The sequence below is a fragment of the Acipenser ruthenus genome, chromosome 8 (genome assembly GCF_902713425.1).
Source record: "Acipenser ruthenus chromosome 8, fAciRut3.2 maternal haplotype, whole genome shotgun sequence".
NCBI classification, from domain to species: domain Eukaryota; kingdom Metazoa; phylum Chordata; class Actinopteri; order Acipenseriformes; family Acipenseridae; genus Acipenser; species Acipenser ruthenus.
In genome coordinates, this window is record NC_081196.1 from 20,091,637 (window position 1) to 20,117,783 (window position 26,147).

Sequence of the window (26,147 nt, forward strand, 5' to 3'; positions counted from 1 at the left end):
AGCTACTCTTAGGAAAATGTCACAAGGACAGTCACTTAAAGTTTGCAAAACCGTGTTTGAGTGATGGATATGAGTTCTGGTCAAAGGTTTTGTGGCGATGAAACAAAAATCTAGCTATTTGGTCACACTGACAGTCGTTACGTTTTGGGGACCAACATATCGCATATATGTTACGTCACAATTCTCTGTCTACCTCTCTACACCAATTGCATGAATAAATGACTGAACTGATTAACATAGACACCTTCAATCACATTGTGTCAAGGCCCTTAGACAGGGCAAACAGAGGTCCCGATGCTTGGTACAGGTCCTAAAAGTGGTCAGGCAGTGTATGTCAAGACCTTAAATAATACATACATGCTGATAAAACAAAAACAGTTCCATTCAGATTTGTACAATAATGACTGAAAGCAAAATCATTTTCAAGATACAAATCTCACTGAAAAAAACAAAACTGTTTTGACATTTATAAAAAAAATAATTTGGTCTGCAAAATGCAATTTCTTTTAGTACAGTAAAGCCTTGCCTGTCTAAAAAATATCAGCATGTCTGTTCTATTGTTTTATCTTTGTTTTCTATTGTTTTAACTTTGTTTATACACAGGGAGTGATGCCACACGAGAGTCTTGTAAGGAACTATTAAAAGTAGCATCATGTTGTGGCTGACTTTTCAAGACACAAACAAAACAAAATGTTTCAAGCCTTTGTGTAGCCATGGAAATAGAAACAGTACCTTGGATATTCTTTACATACAAAGATCTGTGGACCCCTTGTTTGCATCACCTTTTACATAGTCCAAAACCAGGCATGATGTACAGTATATTGTTATTTAGTGTTAGAAAGTTCCTAATTTTCAAATCTAACAGAACTCTATTTATTGATATTGAAGGTTCTGAAAATTAGCATGCAATTGTAATTCACCTTGTTCATTCACAATGTTAAGTAATCATTTATGTCATTACTTGTGAGAGCTCAGGGATTTCCTCATGTGGGGTAAAATCCCCCACTAACAGTGTTATAGATTGGTGTGTACTTAGAGCCATTACTGACTCTATATTGGAAGCTGCAGTTTAGGAGAAAAAGCCAGTTTATACCACAAGCGAGGGTATATCTAGCGTGGGATACATTTTTGCTATTCCACTTAATGGGAACAGCATATTTACCGAGACTGGTTTCAAATGCGTCTTTGTTTACATTCCAATCCAGTGATGTACTGCTGAAATTCAGAATGGCGCTGCGCTTTGGTAGTAAAAACAATACTGTTACGTGTTTTAAAATGTTTGAAATAATTTCAGATGTCTATTGTTGTTTTGATTTGGACCCCTATTTCCTTTAGAACGGGTTTAGGTCAAGAAATGCCAGTTACCGATCTGCCTGCATCTGACTTATCTGAACAGCCTGTAGCCCCTTCATTAACACCAGTAAAAGTGGGAAACAGCAGAGGCAGGCCTAATGAAAATGAATGATTTCAAATCAGTAGATATTGCAGAAATGAAAAGTTTCCTTAAAAGACAATGAAAACAAAAATACAGTAAAGAAAACTAAAAATGATGTCTTTCTCTTGTAATCCATCTAAAAATACGTTTGTGAAGAGGCCAAAAACAGGGTTCTAAATTAATCCACGTTGAAGCATAGTCTGTTGAAAATGAAAGTAAAGCTCTGCCAGTTAAAATCATTCTTAAATTAATTGATTTCATTTTTTTTAAAAATGACAAATTGTACTGCTATTTATTTAACAAATATACATGTGGTATAAACAGAATATTGAAAGGCTGTTTGTTATATATGGTTTTTATTCACCTTAGGAGGATGTCCTTACTTAAACCTCATACCACGAACGATCACTCGGTATCCTCTATATCAGGGGTTTCCAACCGGGGGTACTTCTTAGGGTCATAGTGGGTACGCAGGACAACTCAGAAATGCACAAATATAAATTATAGTGAAAGAAAGTAATGATCTTGAATTGATTTTTTTTTTTTTTTTTTTTTTAAACAGCATTATAGATTCTCTCTAAACCATTGTGCATAAATATTTCAAATTTGTTTAGCAGCTCAAAGTAACCCCCACATAAAAAAAAACCCACAAATGCTCCGGTAAACAAATAATAAATCACAATACTAATATTTTGTTGTTTTTCGGTTTTATTTATTAGGTACGGCTGCATTTTATTAACAGCAATAGCGGCTGATTGAATTTGTTGTCGCTGTTTGAAATGGATACATTTCTTACGTGCATAAGAAAAATGAAGAAAATAAAACAGTCTACAGAAAATGCAACGCGACAAAGTTATACTGAATCCCTTTGGATATTTTTATGTTGGCTTTAATAACAAGTTATTATAGTTTTATCTTGAGGTTAATGTTTTTGATATTGTAAACATTTTAAATGGCACACAACTATGCTGAGATGGGAAGTAGACTAAATGGTAAAGATTACAGTGGAGACTATTCGCGATACAGCCCGTGTGGTAGATGACCATGACTGCAGTTACGTGAATGGAGCCAACGCAAGTCATCTACCACATGGTAGAACACACATGTAGAGGGCTCTATCACAAAACGATTTACTATGAACTTCTGATATTTCACCATGTAACCTTCCGCTAAGGAAAATAGTCCCTAACATAATTAGAATAGAAAAACAACACACACAGAAAAAACGGTTTTTATTATTATTATTTGGCTAACATTTATTTATTGGGGTCTTACTCTTTCTTGTTATAATTTATTTGGACATTGGCAGATAAATTAACTATATAATTGTTGAATAGTCCATGTAGCATAGAGTCAGACTCGAAACTTGTTGTTGGAGGTGGGGCTTCATTCAAGCTGGCAGGGAGTGGATTGGCTGGTGCGGAAAGAACTGAAACAGGGTTGGCAGTTTGCCTGGCTGGTTTTGAGGCTGTGTGTTGTTTGGATCCAGTTGATGACAGACTTGTGGACCAATCGTGTCTTTCCTGTTGATTTGCTGTCCAGTAGCTGCTAATTGAGCATTTCTTTACGGTGTGCTGTCACAGACATGATTTCCCTTGTCTCTAGACCAGCGTCAGAAAGTAAATGAACAGTAGTTGCTCTTATACAGTGGTTGGGTGTATCTTTTGCTAAGCATTGCTTTTTTGCTCAAGGTAGCCATTAAATTGCCAATCGTGTTTTTCCCTAGTGGTTTGCAGGTGTACCAAATAGGTTGTCAGGAGAGAACGGCTTTGGCTGAAGGTAAAAACATGGTGGATTTTGAGGCATTTTAGACATGTATTTAACGAGGGATTGTACTGAACACACTGGGTCACCAGGCGTTTCAAACATGCTGCCTCGAAGTATAGCTTTATTTCTCTCAGTTGCATCAGCATGTTTTTTTGCGTGTGTAGGTTAGCGTTGCATATCTCAGGCCATTTTCGGCTTTATTTACTTTTTAAGCGGTTGCGGGCAACACTCACAGACCTTCTCTGCCTCAACGGGCAAAGTGTAGCTGTATATCAAACCACACTTTATACAGAAGCCCTCTTGGTTCATTGGTAGTTAGATGCCAGAAGTTTTAAGTTTCTGTAGGTCAGGTTCAGAGATGAATTCATGTTTTTTGGATTTGTCTTTTCCACCCCTGCACATTTTTTTAATCACCCCTTGTCACAAAGACGGCCGGAGTGGGTGGCATCAGACCAGAAGCAGGAAATAAACAGACAGAGAGGTGTGGTTTGGTGAAGCTGAGCGAATGCTTTCGCTCAGCATTTAATAAACAGAACAGAAAATAAAAGGTTTTAAACACAAAAACACAGGACACGGCACTCGAGCCAAAACAAAAGACAAACAAACACGGTGAGTGAAAACTCTTCTAATTTACGTTCTTACTTTGTTTTATTTTCTCTCTCTCCCGTTCTCCACTCACCGAACACCCAACCCTGAGTGAAAGAAACGTGCATCTATATATACTGTTGTGCTGGGATTCAATTACTAATTAATTATTCACTTGAATCCCAGCACGTGAATTAATTCTGTGCAACCCCGTGCTCACATATTACATTTAACCAGCACGTGAAGTGATTTGTGCTCTCCTCGTGCCTAAATACAAATCTACACTTTTTAAATCACACGTGAAACACAGACCCGTTTATATCCCGTGTACCAATCTGTACACCAACATTAACACACGCACGCAACATACAACACATAATATACACACAGGGGCGGGGCACATTGCCACACCCCTACAAAAACCATAGTAACCATGGTACAATGTTTGCCGTGGTTGTGTGTAATTGTGTGTAAGGTTAAATTTCTGCTATAGGGGAGATTATTAAGATGCCTATTAATGCCTGCTCTGATTGAGATGTAACTTGGCACATTGTATTGGTTTCCTTTGGCCTGTCTTAAAGAAGCATGAAAGTGCCTAAGTCGCTCATTTAACAGTGTCGTGCTATCCGTTTCAAATTCTGTATTATGGGCTTTTCAGCTTACCAGTTTTTAAAAACAGATACTGACCATTTAGTTTGTTGTCTTGTTCTTAGTTCATTTTTTCGCAGTTCTAAGTTTTGAAGCTTATGTTCCTGTACGTTGATATGTCTTTCTTTATTAGTTTTAGTACTGGGAATTTGTTGTTGCAGATGTTCGGCAGCTGGATTATTTGTAGTCGATGAGGATGGCAAATTTACCCACTCCAGTATTGCTATGTTTCCGAATAAATCAAAAATTGACATTCACAGTATCAATGTTTATATAGCTTTTTAAAGTATGTTATCAGATTAGTTGTAGATTAGAATGTTAACGGAAAAAGTCTGTATTTATGTGCGGATTGATTTGAAATTTAATTCACAGTTAAGCACTTCAATGTTCCAGTGGGCATCTATGCAAAATAGAAGCCTGTTAGATCTGGAAGCTGTTCGCACTCAATCATTTTCTAATTTGTATTATAAATCTGCTTGGAAAAATACTGCTCTCTGATTGGTTAGCTGCCACAACAGACACATCACCTTTGACTAAATTTACTCTGCCACTTACCTGTCCTAATTCTACAACATTTAATATCTTAAAGCCAGCCTTTTTCAATCCACTGCTGGATGAAGGCCTCCCCAAGATTTTTCCACAAAAGCCTGTCTGCTGCATCCCTCATCCATGTTGCTCTGGTGTGTTTTCTAATTTCATCTTGTCATCTTCCTAGAGGTCATCTTCTTGGTCACTTTATACCTCTTGGGATCCAGTCTAGTATCTCCTTGGTCCAGCGATGGTCTGTTGTCTTTGTGACATGTCCGGCCCACTGCCATTTCAGTTTTTTCGCTCTTTTAATAACATTGTATACTTTGGTTTGTGCTCTTATCCATTCCTTCCTTTTCTTGTCTCTTCTTGTTACTCCCAGCATGCATCGTTCCATACTCCGTTGAGTCGTTTGTAATTTGAGTCATTTTTGCATTGAGGGTCCAGTTTTCGCATCCATAAGTTAGCACTGGCAGCACGCATTGGTCGAAGACTTTCCTCTTGAGGCATAAGGGTAGTTTCCCTTTCAGAACCATGCTGAATCTTCCAAAGGCACTCCAGCCCATTTTTGCTCTTCTGTTGATTTCACACATTTGGTTCTCTGTTGCCGAAACTAACTGTCCTAAGTATACGCAGTTATTGACTTCTTCAAGCTTAATCCCATTGACTTCAATTGCCTGTGGAGTGGTATATTTATTGAATATGACTTGAGTCTTCTTCAGGTTCATTTTCAAGCCCGCTTTGATGCTAGCCTTGTGTAGCTCTTGTATTCTTGTTTGTAATTCTTCTGGGCACGTTGTAAATATGAGGATATTGTCAGCAAATCGTAGGTGATCCAAGTAGGCTCCATTGATCTTCAGTCCCTTATTATCCCACTCCAGTGTTTTGAAAATGTCTTCTGGGGTGGCCGTGAAGAGCTTTGGGGAAATTTCATCTCCTTGACGAACTCCTTTTTCAATCTTGATTTTGTTGCTGTTTTTATGGAGTTGTAGCGTCAGAATGGGTCATAATATCATTCTGTGTATGAAATTAACAGAGTTGAAATATACAAGGGGGGTCTTAAGCCATTCACATCTCTGTGTCTACTTGGTTTCTGCTCACAAACTTCCCCAGTGACAAAGAATGCTTTTAGAAAGAGTCGTGAACTAACTGCTGGACAAGTGTTATCTTTTCCTATCATTGAATGAATCATTTAGGTGCCAGCAGTATTTTGCAGTGACACTTTGACACTTCGGACAGAGAACAGTACCCCTCAAATATAGCCGGCAGGGGTTGAAACCACGGATCAATTGAGAACAATGGGCTGCCTCTGAACGAGAACAACCAATGAGAAACATCCCACGTGGACTCGGGCACAGCCCAAAATAACCAAACTAACCAATCACAGGGTGGAAGTCGTGACAACAAAACCAGCCGCACGACTTTCAGAAAAGCTGGAGTGCCCATGCTTGAATTTGCCCCATGAGGGAGCTTCCCATGGGCTCCTCATACTAGAAGTGTGCCCCACAGAAGGAACAGCGCTCCAGGCAAGAGAAAGAAGTGAGCTCCACCCACTAGAAGTGGCTTGGAGTTTGGAGGAACAAAATGGAGGCTAAACTGCTCTGAAGAAAGTTTCTGCATCATGGGAGCATAAGTTCTCGAATTCATGGAAGGCAAGGAAGAACCAATGTTCTGAAGAATGGCTAAAATCAGCTTTGAAGAGAGCCGTAGCTCTTTGCCCTAGAGAGACTGAAACAGTAAATGGAAGCATAGCCAGCAGCTGGACCCAAGGTCATGTACTAGCCATACAGAAGAAATGCAACAAGAACACTTCTATGAACTGCATAACTTTTCAATTGCAACTTTTCAAATGTCTGATCAACTGAACTATTTCCAGTTGGAAAACTGCCAACAACAACTATAATGCTGCAAGACTTGGAGATCAACAAGCTGATCTCCATTTGAAAATAACTATTTGTTTATTGCGAGTCTACGCAACAATGCGTACTTCAAGCAAAGTACCATCTTCTTTCATTGGGACTTCAGATCCAAAGAGCTGCAGTGTTCATCAACACAGATTGACTTATTTGTATGGAAATCGATAAGTATTCAGCATCTAATATTAAATACTTTATGACTCAAGAAAGTAACTGAAGCAAATGCCATAAAGTTAAGTGGATAAACTGTTCTAGGGATAGACGATAACTTCATGTTTTAGAGTGTGTAAGAAATATATTTTGTTTGTTGAAATGTGCAACTCAAAGGAGTTACCTCGAAATGCAGAGAATTTGATCACTGGGCCCATTTCTGAGTTAATTTGAATATATAATCAACTGAAGTTGATAACATATTATTAGTTTGGTACATCACATCTAAACTAAATTAACACGGTAAAACTAATTTTCTAAATTAGGTACTGGAATGTTGGATTCCGTTCTGAATGGGAAGTTGAATTAATTCTCGTGCATATTGACATGATCGATTACAATGAGAAACGGATATTGAAAATACAAATGCAAAGTAGACACTGTGTGATAAGCCATATTCAATATTAGTATATTATCCATGTATGCCAATTATGTTATGGTCATTGTAATAGTTTGACTATGGAATCAATGAACTGTACACTATTGACGCATCTCTAACCAATAGCCTTTTCTTTCTGTAATATTAGATTAATTGTGCACCCCTTTTTATTCTTAAATAAACTATTGTTTTATATTTCTGCCACGTTGTGTGAATGTCGGTTAAGGTAATCCGAGTTCTACATGATCCCACAAAACTATTATGGTATGTCTCAGTTATTAACATTTGGATGTTCTTAAACAGGGTGCCTAGAGACTAATTTAAATTTAAATAAATGGTATACCTAATTCACTACAGAGTCTTACTGTGGATGTTGCATTCTTGTATATGGTGCTGATCAAGTCACTGTACGTTTTCTGAATTCCTTGTCTTTTCAGAGAGCTTAATACAGAACTTGTGTAAACCGAGGCTTTTTCATAGTCAATGAATCCCAAGCAAAGTGGTAGTTCGTACTTGTTGCTGGTTTGAATCACTTGCCGTGTAGCTTTAAGATGATCCATTGTGCTAAATCCACTCTTGAATCCTGCTTGCTCATTCGATTGTGCCGAGTCAAATTTATCTTGAAGTCTGTTGGTGAGTATCTTGGTAACAATTTGGTAGATTATAGGAAGTAAGCTAATAGGTCTGTAGTTCTTGAGGTCTTCTTTATCTTCTTATGTAAAAGTATCGCTGATGCATTGTTCCAGTCATTTAGCACTTTATTTTGCTTAATATAATCTGTAAAAATATGCAACAGTATTTTTGTAATTTCTTCACCTCCTCCTTTCATGATGTCAATCGTTATAACGTCTTCTTGGGAAAAACTGGGCTTTTTTTATTACCATATTTGTTATTTGTGGTTAGAGAAGTGCTCCAAGCATCCACAGGGTTTTCACCCTTTGAATTGTTGGATATTGCAAAAGAAACTTGGGAACAGGAACCGTCACCATTTAGGAGTGTGATAGAACATGTTTCACAAATGCAGGACTGCATTGCAGCTGTGATGCCCATTGTAATAGAGCATATGAGGCAAGCCAATGAAGTCCAAAAGACCTCCTATTATCATACCACCACAGTCAGGGTCTTCCAGCCTGGGGATAGGGTTTTGGGGTTGGTCCCCTTGGCAGAAAGCACATTTTTAGCCACTTGGCGGGGCCCGAACGAGGTGATTGAACAAGTTGGAGAAGTAAACTACAAAGTAAGGCAGCCAGGTAGGAGAAACCAGAACAAATAGATCACATCAACCTGTTAAAAGCTTGGAAAGAGGGAGGCCTTAGTAGTGGTAAAGTCTTTGTCACAACCCGAACCCTCAGTAAGGACATACAAGACTATCGAACCATCAAAAACAGGATATCCAGGCATTTTTAAGCAGGAATAAAGATGTATTTTCCACAGTACCAGGAAAAACGGACATCTTTAAACATGATATTGTGACTGACGTGGGGCAAAGAGCAAGTCTCAAGCCATATCATGTGCCAGAAGCCAGAAGAAAGGCTATCAGTAGTGAGGTAAAGAAAATGCTGTGCAGATTGGGACACACACCTCTCTAAAGTACAGGGGGGGCAGGCTTAACCGCTAACCCAGCTAAGTGTGCCATAGGTCTGGAGGAAGCTAAGTATTTGGGGTATACTATTGGCCGAGGGTTAATAAAGTCTCAAACTAGTACACTGGAAGCCATACAAAGGTGGCCAAGGCCCATAAACAAAAAGACAGAAGGGTTCACCTCAATATATTTATTTGCCCAAAGAGTCAGCTGCCCATTTTTATTAAAATAAAAAGCTCCTTCGATCTGCAGTGATCGTCTGACTGTTTAACCCTCTATATCTCACATAGTTTAAAGAAGTACATTGGGAAGACACTGCTGTTTTGTATTATATTTTTTAAACCAACGCATGTGTCTACATTGTAAGTACAGGGGTAAATTGTATAGTGTTATTTGCAGCTGCGGTAAGAATCCAAGCGTACAACTTTTATCTTCCAAAATAGATAGCTCTTTTATTTAGCAAATAGAATGAACAGCAACACTCACCAGTGCAAGGGGCTGATCTTAGCAGACAGTCAGAGCATACCAGGAGAAATGCCATAATTCCTCTAGAGGAAAATATACTTGAACTTTGACCCATTCGACTCCTCGAGACCACTTTCAATTCAAATACAAAACGTCTCGTTTTCAATCACTCGACAACACCGACAGTAGAGAAATGTTCATTAATGAACAACAAAATGAGAAGATGTTAAAAAAAAAAAAATGATGTAAATCTGGTACTTTCGTATCTCAGAGAAACTAGAGAGGAACGGGAAATTAAAGACATTCCTGTCAATGACTTTCAAAATTTCAATCACTCGACAACACCCACAATTCATGTTTTTTAGGCACTTAACAAATCTGTCTCAGTGAAGATTTACAACCAGCCTTCACCAACGGGAGCACCAACCAAGCGAGCGACACAAATCTTCAAAAAAAGCACACACATTGAAACACACATTCTTTAAAATACGTTATTTTTTTGCAGTTCATTATCTACCCAGTTTAATTCACAGTTCCTGAACTATCAATAAAATAAACAGGAAAAAAAGAAATGTGGTAATCAGATTATTCTGCCTTTTATTGCCTTTTATTGTACCATTCAGTAGAGCGAACACTGTAAAGGGGCACTTGAGATAAAAACTCCAGACCAGAATGGGTACAGTTTCAAAAAAAGGTTAAAACCTCCTGATCTATATAAAATACAGCAGGAACCAGGGTCAGGGAACCAAGCTACTGATAATGGGTCAATTTGATTATCCCCTAACCTGCCTGGATGAGCCATAGCTGGATTTTATTGGTGCATTTTACAGCCCTGTCTTGTATTGTCTTAGCAACCTATTTTCAGCAGCAATGCCATAAATACCCTATGAAAAGAGAAACTAAGCACCAGACTTACTAATAGTGATGTTTTTGAAACCATTAAAACTATATTAGTTTCTTAGAGAAATTAAAACATTGTAAAAAACGTCAAAGTTAATTGTGTATTTACAGACACTGAGCTGCCATAACTTTAGCAGAAGTTCTAAAAACTGATATGACCTCAAAACTTTTGTATCATTTGGTAACTTCTGCATATTTGACACACCTGGCAAATCACAGCATACAAGTCTTGGAAGGGGGATAGAAGATTCTGATACTCCCATGACATTATGCCTAATGCCCAGAAGCAATCTGCAAACTAAATTAACTTTGAGAAATTTTACAAAATCAACCAGAAAGAATTTGGGAGTCCAAGGAAATCTTATTTAAAAATGTATTTCCACAACACTAGAGGTACATTCGTTTTATAGGTCACACTGGGGTAAAAGTGCCACAAAGTATCTTTTTTCTACATGCTCAACACCGATAAATAAAAAAAGATGCTCAGGTTTAGTTACAAAATGTTTGCAACATTTGATTCCATTAATAGTTTTACAGTGTTTTTTTTTTGTTTTTTTTTAAACTGCTAGAAACTATTAATTTTTCAAAATTTAAAAAGTAATAATTAACAGGAGCATAAAATCAAGTCATACATCCCACATCACATCTGTATTAACCTACCGGTATTTTATTTTAGCTTATCAAGTACCCAAATAAGTTCAAGAACATATCATCTTTGCTTTCTTTCCAAAACCATACTTAGACAATAGTTCCTGTTGCATTGGCTTTTACAAATGTGTTGTATTAATTCAAATTTAAAGGAAAAGTATTAAACAGAGCTGCTTGCATCAATTTAAAAAAAAAAAAAAAAAAAAAAAAAAAAAAACTACAGTGCCGAGAAAAAGTTTGTGAACCCCAATGATAATTATGGAAATTCCATAGTTTTACCATGATAGCCTTCTTGAATCAAAACCAGTCTTTTCTTAAATATCCAATAGGGTTTATAATAACCAATTCCATGTCTTTTGAAACAAAATGATGTATGAATCAGACAAACAATGAGTAATTAACTTTCAGGTTATGTGAAAAAGTAAGTGAACCCCTGGTTTTAGCAGCTCAATTAAGGGGATAATTAGAATCAGGTGTTTAAATAATTAGGTAGATCTTCAGGGGTGAGTTTGGGAGGCCCCACCCTATATAAAGTTCAGAAACTTTGTGAGTTTGGTCTTCACCATACAGGTGTGTGGAAACATGTCATGCAACAATCAAAAGAAATCTTTGAGGACCTCAGAAAAACAGTTATTGATGCTCACCAGTCTAGAAAGGGTTACAAAACCATGTCTAAGGATTTGGGGCTCCACCAATCCACTGTCAGACAGATAGTCTACAAATGGAGAAAGTTCAAGACCACAATCACTCTACCCAGGAGCGGTCGTCCTACCAAAATCTCTCCAAGAACAAACCGGAAAATCATCAAGGAAGTCACAAAGAACCCCAGAGTAACATCTAAGGATCTGCAGGCCACTCTCGCCTTGGCTAATGTGAGTGTTCATGACTCAACTATCAGAAAAAGACTGAACAAGAAAGGTGTTCATGGAAGGATAGCCAGGAGGCAACCACTAAAAAGAACATTGCTGCCCATCTGAAGTTCGCCAAAGAGCACATAGATGACCCACAAGACTTCTGGAACAATGTTCTCTGGACAGACGAGTCACAGGTAGAACTTTTTGGCCTCAATGAGAAACATTATGTTTGGTGAAAACCAAACACTGCGTTCGAACAGAAGAACCTCATCCCAACCGTCAAGCATGGTGGTGGGAGTGTGATGGTTTGGGGCTGCTTTGCTGCCTCAGGACCTGGACGACTTGCCATCATTGACACAACCATGAATTCTGCATTGTATCAGAAGATTCTAGAGGAGAATGTCAGGCTATTCGTCCGTGAGCTGAAGCTAAACCTAAAGTGGGTCATGCAGCAAGACAATGATCCTAAACATACAAGCAGATCTACAAAAGAATGGCTGCAGAAGAAGAAATTCGCATTTTAGAATGGCCTAGTCAAAGTCCAGACCTAAACCCCATCGAAATGTTGTGGCAGGACCTGAAGTGAGCTGTCCATGCAAGGAAGCCCTCAAATGTCACCGAGTTGAAGCAGTTCTGTAAGGAGGAATGGGCCAAAATTCCTCAAAACCAATGTGAGAGACTGACCAACAGTTACAGGAAATGCTTAGTTGAAGTCTTTGCTGCTCAAGGGGGTGCCACCAGTTACTGAATCTAAAGGTTCACATACTTTTTCACACATGGATATTGAATGTTGAATCATTTGTGGATAAATAAATGTTGAAAAAGTATCATGTTTTAGTGTCATTTGTTTTATCAGGTTATCTTTATCTATTATTAGGACTTAGATGAAGATCTAATAACATTTCTAATAAATCCTAAGGGGTTCACAAACTTTTTCTCGGCACTGTAAATCAGTGCACCATTTAATAACCAGTAAACAAAACAATTTTAGTGTTGCATACGGTGCAGCACAATTACATTCAATTTCCAGCTCTACAAATACATTCATTTTGTTTTGTTAAATCAGAACCATAACCACACACATACTTTACAAGTGTACCACTGCGTTGCACTGACATGTAGAACAAGTTACAGTATGTATTAAAGTCATTCAAAGTACTCCATTCAAACAAAATGTTTCTCCATCGGGCCATAAACACTTTCCTCCTATCGGCTCGTTTTTCTTTCGCCATTTTAAGTTTGTCTGTTTCGTCTCCAGTCACGTACTGTTTTTTAAGCATTGCGATTAACATGTATTCAAACCTGTTGAGTAGCATTTTCTTTTTTTTCTTCTTGAACGACTCATTATGGTCAATCATGGGAATCGGATCAGAGTCCTGTCTGAATCGGTTCTTTTGATTCACCCAATAAACTAATTGTGTGACACACAGGAGTAGAGTTACCAGCCTATCAAAACTCATGAAATGATTCAGAAATGCTCGAGTCCAGCTGATTCGTTGTAACATCGAAACCGGGTTGTCTATCAACTCATTGAGAGTTATGAAACTGAACCATATGTTTTAAACTTAAAATATCAACCATTGCATTTTAAAAAATCATTTTATTTTAGTTGTAGAACCATAATACCCCAAACATTATATATCACTGTAAAAGGAGACCACCTCAGCAACCAGGAAACTCGACTCACTGTATAATAAAGTTGTTATAATGGGAGTGGGAAGATGATAACTAAAATGATAAACATGACTTGTGTAACCATTAAATTAAACATGTTTAGTTTTAACTGAGAAATGTAGTCCTACTGAACCTTCATTTTCAAGTATTAATTGAATTCAGATTTGTTTCATGTCTAACTAGGTGAACAATATAATATTCAAATACAAGGATAGCGCTTTTTTTTTTCTAGAAAAGGATCAAAGAAAAAGGTCACATTTAAAACCAAACTGCATTGCTCAACCAAATACAGTACACTGGACTTGCATGTAGCCTAAAATGAAGTAAATGATGGGTGGAGCTGAAAGATTTGACCATCATTTAAGAACCAAGAGACACGTATCATTGCTAAAGGTTCTAGAATATGTCTGCCTTCAGTACTTTTTTTAAACCCAAATGAAATTCACTTGTGTAATGGTCTACATTTTCCCCAGCCATGTTCCACAAACATGCTCACAGATTAGCCTTGCTTTAAAATGGCTTTGCATCCAGCATTATGCACCAAAATTGTATTTAAAAAAAAGAAATCTTATGTGCAGAGTACTTATACTGTATTAGGAAGACATTTACAGAACCAATGAAAATGATTAGACACCCCAACTATTCTTAAAAATAATAATAATAATAATAATAATAATAATAATAATAATAATAATAATAATAATAATAACAGAAAATCCTGCAAAATTACAATTTAATCTACTTTTTTTTTTTATTATTCACTAATATAATGGACAATGCAGATGTGGGTGATCTTTCATTAAATTGGTCAAAAAAAAATACTCATTTTACCAATGAAAAAACAACACAGTTCCTAGGCTATGCACAAATAAATATTTTCATATAACACTGTTGTTCAGTAAATCATTAGTATTCACTGACTCCCCATGAAATCCTCATTGAGGGTTTAGCTTTGTTAAACTGGCATATAAAAGGGTAAAGTGTTCTTGGAAAATCCCAGTCAAACATGACTAAGAGAAGCACAGAATACAGCTGAGCACCAAGAAAGAAGCTAAACGCTATGACTTTCTGGTTTATCAAAGGGAAGTGAGAAAGAGGAGAAACAAGCTGAAATGGTTAGCAGTTGTAGTGATTTCCAATATGTGGTTTAGATTTCCATGTGCAGTACTAATAATATGGACCCCTGCCCTATCCATTCAAGTATACATAACATTTTGTAGACAATTTAGAGACAGGGAATATTTCAAACAAGATAATAATCATAATGGACTTTGCCTTTCACATCAAGAAGCTCACAGATGATGTTGAACAGCAAAATCCAGAGATAAAGGTAGTGATACTAATGCAAATTCTAATGTAATGACACATCAGTATTCCCACTTCAGAGTTGAGGCAATTAGAAGCTCAAAGCCACTACAGACATTACTGAGGCATATGAAGATGATATAATTTGGCTGATAGAAAAATAAAATAAAAACTACATGTTTTAATTTTATTTTAAAATTACATTTGGAATGGGCTGTGTAAATGTAACAAAAAATAATTTCATTATGAATTGATTTAGAAAATAAAAGATGGCCTTTTGTTCAGGACACCAAATATTACATTAAATATTGTACATATAAGTAGTATTTATTTTTTTTACAGTATCTCCCTGTATAGGAATTCTCCACGAACCAAGCACAAGGCAAGACAAAACTGATCATCTTGATGGACTATGACAAATAGACAGGTGGAAGAAAGTGATTATATGGTGGTGTTCTCAAGACAGACACAGCACAAAATAAAAGATACAATTCTCAATGGAAAGTTTAAATAAAATAATAAAGGTACTATACCTTGAGTATTGATCCATGGGGGACAGCAGGAGATTTATCTACTTTGGGAGGAACAAACAGATCCCACTTTCCATGCTCTCGTTTGTTGTAAGGGTGAGAGGAAGTATTCCAGTTATCTGTAATATATATGAGAAATATATATAATATAGTACCAGTCAAAAGTTCGAGTACACCTGCTTGAAACCAGGTTTTTCATCATTATCTATGCTTTTAACTGTATAAACTTGTCTATAAACACTTAATATTTCATTATATGATACGTGTAATTATATAAGCGGATAATCATAAGTGAATTGCATTCAAAAATGTTATTTTTAAATGAAAATGTAAATCTTGTCAATTTCAATGAAATGGTCACCCAAAGCAAGGGGATTTCAGTCTGAAGCCCAAGTCAGTTAAAAGTCTGAAATGTGTATAACACGGTGTTAGAACACTGGCCTAAGTATAAAAGTGTCTTTGTTAGATGTTCTCCGAGTTAACTAGCATGTTACCTAATTAACCTTTTGTCACCAATTATTGTTAACAGGTGAGGGTCCATGATTACTATAAATATAGGTAGCATAGGCACAAGTTTGTCATTCCTGAATGTAAGGGAACAGAAAATGGCAAAATACGCTCAGTTAAGCAAAGTCTGTAATTACTTTAAGAAATGAAGGTCAAATCTTTAAGACAAATCGCAAGAACTTTGCAAGTGTCTGTAACTGCTGTGGCCAAGACCATCAAACGATTTGAAGAAACTGGCACTCATGAGGACCGAACAAGGTCAGGCAGGCCAAGGGTGACCTCAGAATCAGAGAACAAGTTAATTCGAGTCACAAGTCTGCGAAACCGGCGATTAACTGCTCCTGAAATACAAGCTCAGCTAAATGCTACTAGAAGTACAGATGTTTCAACATCAACTGTTCAGAGGAGATTGCGTGAAGCTGGCCTAACTGGAAGAATTGCTGCAAAGAAACCATTGTTAAGAGTGCAGAATAAGAGGAAGAGACTTGCCTGGACCAAAAAACACAGAAACTGGACGTTTGAGGAGTGGAAGTCTGTCTTATTGACCGATGAGTCAAAATTTGAAATATTTGGGTCCAACCGCCAAGTATTTGTAAGACGCAGAGAGGGTAAGCACATGAGTTCTGCATGTGTGGTTCCCACTGTCAAGCACGGAGGAGGCAGTGTCGTGGTCTGGGGTTGCTTTGCTGGTGACAGAGTTGGTGATCTTTACCAAGTCCATGGCAAGCTCAACCAGCATGGCTATCATAGCATACTTCAGAGGCATGCCATTCCATCAGGATTACGGCTAGTTGGGCAGTCCTTCATTCTTCAGCAAGATAATGACCCGAAACACACCTCAAAGTTGTGCAAGAACTATCCGGCGAAGAAGGACAACTCAATCTAATGACCTGGCCTGCCCAGTCTCCAGACCTCAATCCCATAGAACTTATATGGGACGAACTGGACAGAAGAGTCAAAGCAAAGCTACCCACAAGTGCCCTACATCTCTGGGAATTGCTGCAGAAGGGCTGGGAAGACATGTCGGGTGATTTCCTGCTGAAACTTGTTAACCGAATGCCTCGTGTTTGTGAAGCTGTTATTAAGGCAAAGGGTGGCTATTTTGAGGAATCCAAGATTTAGAGACAATTTTCAATTTTCTTGAACATTGCTTTGATACTCCTTATGTTTTGTTTTGTATATTGTAACGTGTTTTCATTTTCAAGTATTTACAGAAACGTATACGACGTAAAACATTGTCAATTATGAAAAAAAAAAGTGTACTCAAACTTTTGACTGGTACTATATATATATATATATATATATATATATATATATATATAAAATAAGTACATAAAAAACAGTATTTACCTTTTTGTGGATCTAATAAACTGAACTAGTATCTAATTACAAAAGTAATTGTAAATGTAAAAAAGGAACATTTGAAATAAATAATAATAATAATAATAATAATAAAAACAAAAAATAGGCATATTCCATCAATAACATCTCACCATATAACTTCTGCAACTAGAATCCTACAAATGATTCAAGGAAAGTAATATTGTGGTGATGTTTTTAATATTAACTGCAGTCTATGCATGGCCAAATCACCCAATATCAGTAATAAAGTTAGGACCATAAGCAGTACTGTAGCTTTCAGTACAGAAACCAGGGTCCTGTTTTGTAAAAGTTTTTCAGTCATTTCAATAATAAAACTGTTTATAACTGGTATGACTGTGTAAGTTTTCAAATACAGCAGGCAAATATTTTTTTATTAAAACTAAGCTTGCAAAATGCCAATTAACATAATCAATACCATTAAAAAAAAAACCACTAAAAACTTATACAAACATGAAGACATATAATAAAGTTTATTTCCAGCATGTTAACCTACTACAAAACCGCTTATAGTATACCTAATGGACATACTTTTCACCCATTGGCTGTTAGGAGCTCTGTAGGATAAAACACGTAAAGCAGTCCTCTACAATCTATTTAACATAAATCTACATAAACATAAAGTTCTGTTTATTTATTGTCGGATCATAGGTTGCTTTCATAATGGGGTTTCTCATGATTAAATCAAATACAAATCATAAAAAAAAAACCTAAAAACATTTCAATATTTTTAGAACAACCAATAATATCTGGCATCATGTATAGACTTTTTAACACTTAGGGGATAAAGTTTGTATTTGTGCTTGACTAAAATAGCAATGACTTAATGATTAAATCACCAGAAAACTAGCCTGTTAAGGACATGCAAATAACTCGAACCAGCAGCATTGCCAAACGAAGTGATCCCATCTACAGTATTTGGGCTTTTCTTGTCAATAAATACTTTTTAAACCATACTATGTTTCTTTTTGTTTGTTTGTTTGTTTGTTTTAAATCTACCTTCGGCCCAGCTATCTAATTCTTTAAAAACAAAACTATGTTGATATGTATGTTTTTAGAGAATTACAAAGTGGTCATTGGATTTGTCCATTTAGCCAGACCAAACCTGTATTGTCCAATATTGGGAGAATCTTTATGCAGGGAGCAGACAGTTTCATGCAACAAGAGTTCAACGTTTTACTATGGAAAGATTTTATACAAATCCGCAAACGGTTTGCAAGATTTGAAAATTAATAGTCCAAGGAGGTGCTGTATCAAGGATTGTAAGTTTGCTCATGTTTCCATCACATTGAACAAGTCCAGTCAGCATATATGCTTAAAGTAATGAAAACACTGTTGTAATTAGCTCATTGCCCACCTTATCATTTCAAGCTTCCCTCTAGGAGTCCCTTGTCTTTAGGGATTCAAATTATTTCCTCCTTCTGGGTATGTCACAACGTTATGATATTGTAGATTCTTCATTATTACCCTTTCTGGTGCCTTCTGCTAATCATAATTATGTTCCCTGAGCTTATTTCCCTTTGGTGCTGGAGCAAATATTAAAAGATAAGTCACGAGGTAGCGATCAGAGAATGTCTTTTAAATTGCAGTTAATTACTCCTTTAGGGGCAATCCCAATGTCTGGAGTTCACTTAATTAATTATTACTCTTTTTCAAAAGGGATATTCTTTGATTCTTTGAATGATTATATTGAAGTGTAATATATACACACACACACATATATATATATATATATAATTATACACATTTTATATATTATATATATATATATATATATATATATATATATATATATATATATATATATATATATATATTATACACACACACGCACACACATATATACAGTCATGTTAACGCTGTATAATAGATTTTCTGTTTAGGCATAACCACTGTTTGTATGCTTGGGGCTTTCCAATTCTTTGCATACAGTTCATCATCTACGGTTCTTGGATCTTTGTTTCAGGTACAGGCAGTAATAAATATGCCTGCATACATGCAATACAGTTATAGCGTTCACGCTTTTCAAGTGTGGTTTTAAGGATCGTGGGAAATAATTATTCAGAATAAATAACCTGTTGTGTTTGTGTTTTCTGTTATGCTATGTTTGATGCACATATTCGGGGGTGGATCCAGACTTTCATGAAGGGGAGGGGTCAAGACTGTCATGAAGGGGGGATACCCGATGCGAAACATACCGTTAAAGTAAACAATATTTTTACATTTTAATGAAGGGGGGTGGGGGGTAGGGGGGTCTAAACCAGGTCCCCAAGGACCACCCCCCCCCCCTCGGATCCGCCAATACATACTGTTTGTTTGTAGTCTTTTTGTAGATTTATGTACTAAAATATTTAAATATAAAAACATTTTCCAATGCTTGTCTGCACTTTTATTTTTACGTTCTAGTAGTTCACTAGTTTTTCATAGTAAACACTGTATTTCACGTTAGAAATGTCAAAACGCAATACAATTTGTAAATATTTCAAGCTTGAAAATGCAGATTTATAAAACTCAGGTTTTAGTGTAGCGCTACCTCCGATACCACTGTTTAGTAAATCCACCCATCAGTGAATGTATGTTATGCACATTGATCATGTTATGCATGATCACATTCTATTGATTTACCAGTGTTTTGCTTAATTCACTTCAGAATGTATAATCTATCAAAATACATACATTAAGTATAATCTGTGATGGGTTCAGTATAAAGCTTTAATAAATTGTCAAATTAGAATTTCAAATGACAGGGGGCTCCTGAGTGGCGCATCCAGTAAAGGCGCTCCGCGAGGAGTGCAGGATGTGCCCTATGGTCTGGACGTCCCGAGTTAGAGTCCAGGCTATTCCTTTGCTGACCGAGGACGGGAGCTTCCAGGGGGCGGTGCTCAATTGGCTGAGCGCCGCCCGGGGGGAGGGAGGGAGGGTTAGGTCAGCCAGGGTGTCCTCGGCTCACCGTGCACCAGCGACCCCTGTAGTCTGGCCGGGTGCCTGCAGGCTTGTAAGCACTCGGGCAGCCTGTAAGCTGCCCGAGAGCTACGTTGTCCTCCGACGCTGTAGCTCTTGGCTGGCTACATGGTGAGTCTGCAATGTGAAAAAAAGCGGTCGGCTGACGGCATACGCTTCGGAGGACAGCGTGTGTTCATCTTCGCCCTCCCGAGTCAGCGCAGGGGTGGTAGCGGTGAGCTGAGTATAATAAAATAATTGGCCATTCCAAATTGGGAGAAAATAATAAAAAAAATAACTGGCAACGACTAAATTTAAAAAAAAAATCAAATGATAGTTTACAATTATGTTATTAATAATAGGAAACAAATCTGCATCTGCCTTTATGGATATGGAATATTGGTAAATTTGAATCAGCTCCAAAAACACACAACTTGGTGCATCCCTAGTTAGAAGTGCCTGTCAACTTGAGCTATGCAAGTTACGTGGTTTGCAGAGTCTGTTCTTTAGAAACACTTTAAGCGCTACATATACTGTAGTATACTACTGGGCTTTTGAATATTAATTCAGTTTATATGTGCCGTCTGTAATGTGTGTGTATATATATTTATATTACTTTGTGTTGCGGATAACCAGTGATCTGCCTTGCACTTACCCATGGGACAAAATATTTTAAAATCTAACCCTGCTCTGTATACCATAAGTAGGGTATATAGAGGTTATATGAAAACTAAAAAAAAAACTTTCATCAACTAGCATCTGTTAAACTTGGAATGATGAAGAGGTTTGCTTTATATTGTAATGAACGTGTACAACAGAGCTGTTTTCTAATTATAACAAAGAAACATTTTAATTGTGAAATGTGTTTAGATAAAATGATGATTCAATTGAATTATTTCCACCTTTAGAAAAAGTGCAACCCTCTCTGAGGACAGGACTGGCAAAATCAGTGTGTTACATTTTCTCTTCATTTTACCCTTAAAAATAGAATAGTTTCTGGCCAAGGACTGCCAAGGACAACACTGCATTACAAATTCTACTAGTCTTGGCAGTCCCCACTTTGGATGAGACAGAGAGCAAATGCTCCACACAGTCATTCAGCATTGTTAGTGAATTAATCATACTTAGAGTACCACTGAATTAAAATCCTTAGCATATTTTTAAAGAGGAGACAATTATATATTCAGGGATACCAAGATATGTAGTGAGAAAGTAGTCGGTTATCTGGCAACAAACTCCCCATCCCCAGCTGTGCTGCTTTTCTTAGAAAAAGGAGAACATTTTGTGGTACCATGCTACTCGTGAGATGCATATTTAGCATATTTTTAAAGATCTATTCAGGAGGCCAGTGTACAATGAATTGCTAAAGGATAGAAAAGTCTAGGCTTAAAACAATAAGCTACCCAATGTCCAAACACCAAGGTAAGAGTAAAGAATGAAAAAAGATCCTTGTGCTTTGCAAAGGGCTTCGTTATTAATTTATTTTAAAAGGGCTGCTTTTTTATTTTTATATGCAGTAGCTTCAGTTTTTGCCAATAAAAACAACTAAACTATAAAGCAGGATGATTTTATCAAGTCAAATGGCAATAATTTGAAACACTGAATAAACGGTGTCACAAAAAAATACTGAATGAAGCGGTCATACTGTAGGTTTATTGTTAATTTTTTTCCCTAGTTGATCAAAGAAGCTTGCCAGGGCTACTTACAGATCTCTTGGTATGGCTTTAGTTACAGTAGGGAGCTGCGTGAGGTTACGTCACAAATGGGATTGTCACTGCTCAAGTCTCGGGAACACAACATATGGCTGTCGGACAGGTTTTCATGCAAAAATGAAAAATGCTGGTCAATTTCTGCTGCCTTTTAGTGTGAGAAAGCCATTTACCCAGTCTAAGTTGTACCATGTTTTGGCTGCACAATACAGTTACAAGCTCTGAAAAGTATTCAACTTGTTTTAACTTTTTTAGAACTGAACAATATAGACCAAGCAACTGTGTTTTAGCATTTATAAACAAATGAAACCTTTATACAACCTGCTATATGCATAAGCATACACATAATACTCCCACAGTAATCCGTCGCGTATCTGACTGCGGTGGGACCAGAGTAAGGGCAGGTATGTAAAAAGATAAATCCAGTTTTAAATCCCATTATACACAGCTGTAACAATTACTATATTCACACAAGTATTGTTTTAAGATTCAGCTTTTATTAGGGAGCTCCCCTAAATCCCTCATTTAGAAAGATACAGGGTATTAATACTTGTGACAGAGTAGCCGTCTGCCATGTGGATGCGTGCATTCGCTGCTGAGTGACAGGCTGGACATTGAGACAGAGGTTGAAGTTGATACGCCCCGCAGGCGAACACGATTTATTTACATATCAACATACTGAACAGCTCACGCAACACTACCAGCAATGGTTACACGGAGCACATGACGGATTACTGTATTTATTGCAAAAGGAGTGAAAAAGTTATCTCTTACCAGTCATTTGGAAACAGACAGTTTGTAAAAGCCTACATTTATATCACACACACATATGTCATTGTGACTTGGCAATACTGTTACTTAGTATTACAAGGATTTAGTGTGGTTTTGAAACAGGGCTATGTGCCTGTCTAGTATTCTGATCAGAGCGGAAGGTAAGGAGGATTTCCCTTCCTTAATGTACAGAGCTCTGGCGGAACAGATTACACTTTAATATGAATCGTACCATTTAATCAATTTGCTGTTCATCTCCCCATCAGAAGAGTATCACAGAATGTTGACCTTGGGTATGCCTTTTGGATTAAAAATCTAATTTTGTCTGCTTTTCTAAAAGTTGTAATTCGGTTACAGTACTTTGGTGTACCAAGTGACATTCATACTGTGTGCAAACCAATAGCAAAAGTATAATAGTCTATAGATAGCTTAATTTAATCTATTATATTTTTTCTAGATTGACATCCTGGCAGATCCAGGTTAACCTTGTCTGTACAATATGGGGTCTCTATACAAGTAAAAGGTTGTTTGACACATGAGGCACGTTTTAAGCCTTTTATTCCATTCTGTAAATGGTATTGTGGGCAGGAAGTTATATATATCATAGTCAGTACAATTGATAATCCAACACACATAATAGCTGAAATAGCAGAAAAACAACTTAGGTCGCACGTTGAGAAATTACCAAGCTATGTTAAGGATACAACACCATTTTTAAAAAGACTTGAATCAATAAAACACAACCTTCCAGAGAATACAATTTTATTTTGCATGGATGTAAAATCCTTGTACCCAAGTGTCCCTCGTAAAGAAACTTTAGAAGCTTGTCAAAAAGCACTAGATAATAGACTAGATAAATCAATACCTACAGCAGAGGTACTGAACATGATCAACATAGTTTTAGAAAACAGTTATTTTACATTTGTTGATAAGAATTACAAACAAAACGATGGTACAGCAATAGGATCTAAATTAGGAATGCATTTTGCCAGTACATACATGGGGAAATGGGAAGAACAATTACTTAGAAAATCGGAAAGAGAACCTTTAGAATACATTCGGTTTGTAGATGATATTTTTGGGGTTTGGACACATGGAGAAGAATCTCTTTTCCAGTTTCATAAAATGGCAAATGAAATACACAGTAATATTAAGGTGGACCTTCGATGGACAAGGAAAGAAATAGAATTTTTAGATACCATAGTAAAACTTGAAGGTGGTTCAATTGAGACTGACCTCTTCTGTAAACCTACTGACATGCACCAGTATTTACACATGTCTTCTGCACATCCGATACACACTAAAAGGGCAATCCCAAAGGGTCTAGGAATAAGAATACGAAGAATATGCTCAAAAGAAAGTGACTATGTAAAACAAGAAATGTATTAAAAACAAATCTTAAAAAAGAGGATACAAAGAAAGAATTATAGAGACGGAGTTAAGAAAAGTGGATAAACTAAAAAGAGATGATCTACTAGATTATAAAAATAGAGATAAAAAGGTCAAAAGAGTCCCATTAGTAATGACTTACTCTAAGCTTTTGCCCAATATTTCTAAAATAGTTTGTTAACACTTGCAGATTCTACATAATTCAGAAAAATTAAAAAAAGTATTTCTTAAGGCCCCAGTTGTAGCATTCAAAAGAGAAGCTAATTTAGGTGATATTTTAGTTCACAGTAAACATAAAAGAATAATTGACAAAATAGGTTCTACGAACATGTGCACTAGTAGATGTAAAGTGTGTAAATACATGGACAAAAGTAAAAATATAATTAAACATAAGAACACCACATATCCACTAAAAACTAATACCTACTGTAAAAATAGCAATGTTGTTTATGGAATAGCCTGTGAAAAATGTGATGAAATCAAATATGTTGGAGAGACTGAAACTACTTTATATAAATGAATTCAGAACCACCTTTCATTAATTAGAAATAAAAAAATGAATGAACCAATAGTACAGCACTTCACCAGTCAAGGACATGACATAAATGATGTAAAGTTTGTAGTATTAGAACAGCTCAAATTAGACAATGCGACATATAGAAGAATAAAAGAAAGTAAATGGATAAATAGACTGAACACGATTATGCCAGCGGGACTCAACAGAAAAGAATGAACTAATTAACTTCAATAAATATATAACATTTAAATAAATAAACAAAATTCATTCAAAAGTTGTGCATGCTGATGCGCTGGGGAGGCCAAATCTAGACTGATCCTCAGAGCCAGCATTGCATGATATAATAAAAATATAAGTTTATATAAAGTAATGTTAATTAGAATTAATACAGATTCAAAGATAGAAGTAGAGATGATGTCACAATATATAGAACACCATTACATCATGTAAGAATAAATCATGGATTTGAATGTAATCAAAAACCTATAAATACCTCCAATGTTTTGATTCAAACACAGGCTCCCTTGAGAAAGATATGTACAACATATCGAAACGTTGGGCAGCTGGCTCTTTGAGCTAAAATATATATATATATATAAGCTCAAAAGAGCGTTTCGATATATATATATATAATTTCATGGTTTCAACATTCTCAATGGGATTGAGATCAGGACTTTGACTCGGCCACTGTAGGACATTCACCTTTTTGATCACATTGCATGTGATCAATTATTTTTTATCATTTTCTCCCAGTTTAGAATGGCCAATTATTTTATTATGCTCAGCTCACCGCTACCACCCCTGTGCTGACTCGGGAGGGCGAAGACGAACACACACTGTCCTCCAAAGCGCATGCCGTCAGCCGACTGCTTTTTTTCACACTGCGGACTCACCATGCAGCCACCCAAGAGCTACGGCATCGGAGGACAACGCAGCTCTCGGGCAGCTTATAGGCAAGCCCGCAGGCGCCTGGCCAGACTACAGGGGTCGCTGGTGCGCGGTGAGTCGAGGACACCCTGGCCGACCTAACCCTCCCTCCCCCCGGGCGTTGCTCGGCCAATTGAGCGCCGCCCCCTGGGAGCTCCCGTCCTCAGTCGGCAAAGGAATAGCCTGGACTTGAACTCGCAACCTCCAGACTATAGGGCGCATCCTCCACTCTACGCAAGTGCTTTTACTGGATGTGCCACTCGGGAGCCCCTAAATGAATGCTTTTTGACAATCTATATTCACAACAGCCTGCGTTACTACTTTTTTTCAAACGATCAATATAGTTTCCAACTTTGTTGCAACATAAAATGATTTTTGTTTTGGAGGCAGTTACACAGTGTGTGTTTTTTATTAAGACAAAAGAGTTGACTTCACTGCGAAGGTGGCATGATCCCATGCATACAGACCGGGATGTTGACAGTGTGTGTATATTGCAACAAAAACCCTTAACAATACAAGAATGAGCCTTCAGTTGATTCAGGGCCAAACTTGATCTTATTGCACTAATAAATTATAAAAGA

General features: G+C 36.9%; 1 protein-coding gene across 1 annotated transcript in view; it reads right to left on the bottom strand.

Annotated features, from left to right (window-relative positions):
- The window catches only part of LOC117972646 (1,4-alpha-glucan-branching enzyme-like), a 268,712-nt gene that overhangs the window by 183,474 nt on the left and 59,091 nt on the right, over positions 1 to 26,147 (bottom strand). The window contains exon 4 of the mRNA XM_059028691.1: positions 15,430 to 15,545. Within this exon, the coding sequence (XP_058884674.1) occupies positions 15,430 to 15,545 (116 nt within the window). The remainder of the gene's footprint in view (positions 1 to 15,429; positions 15,546 to 26,147) is intronic.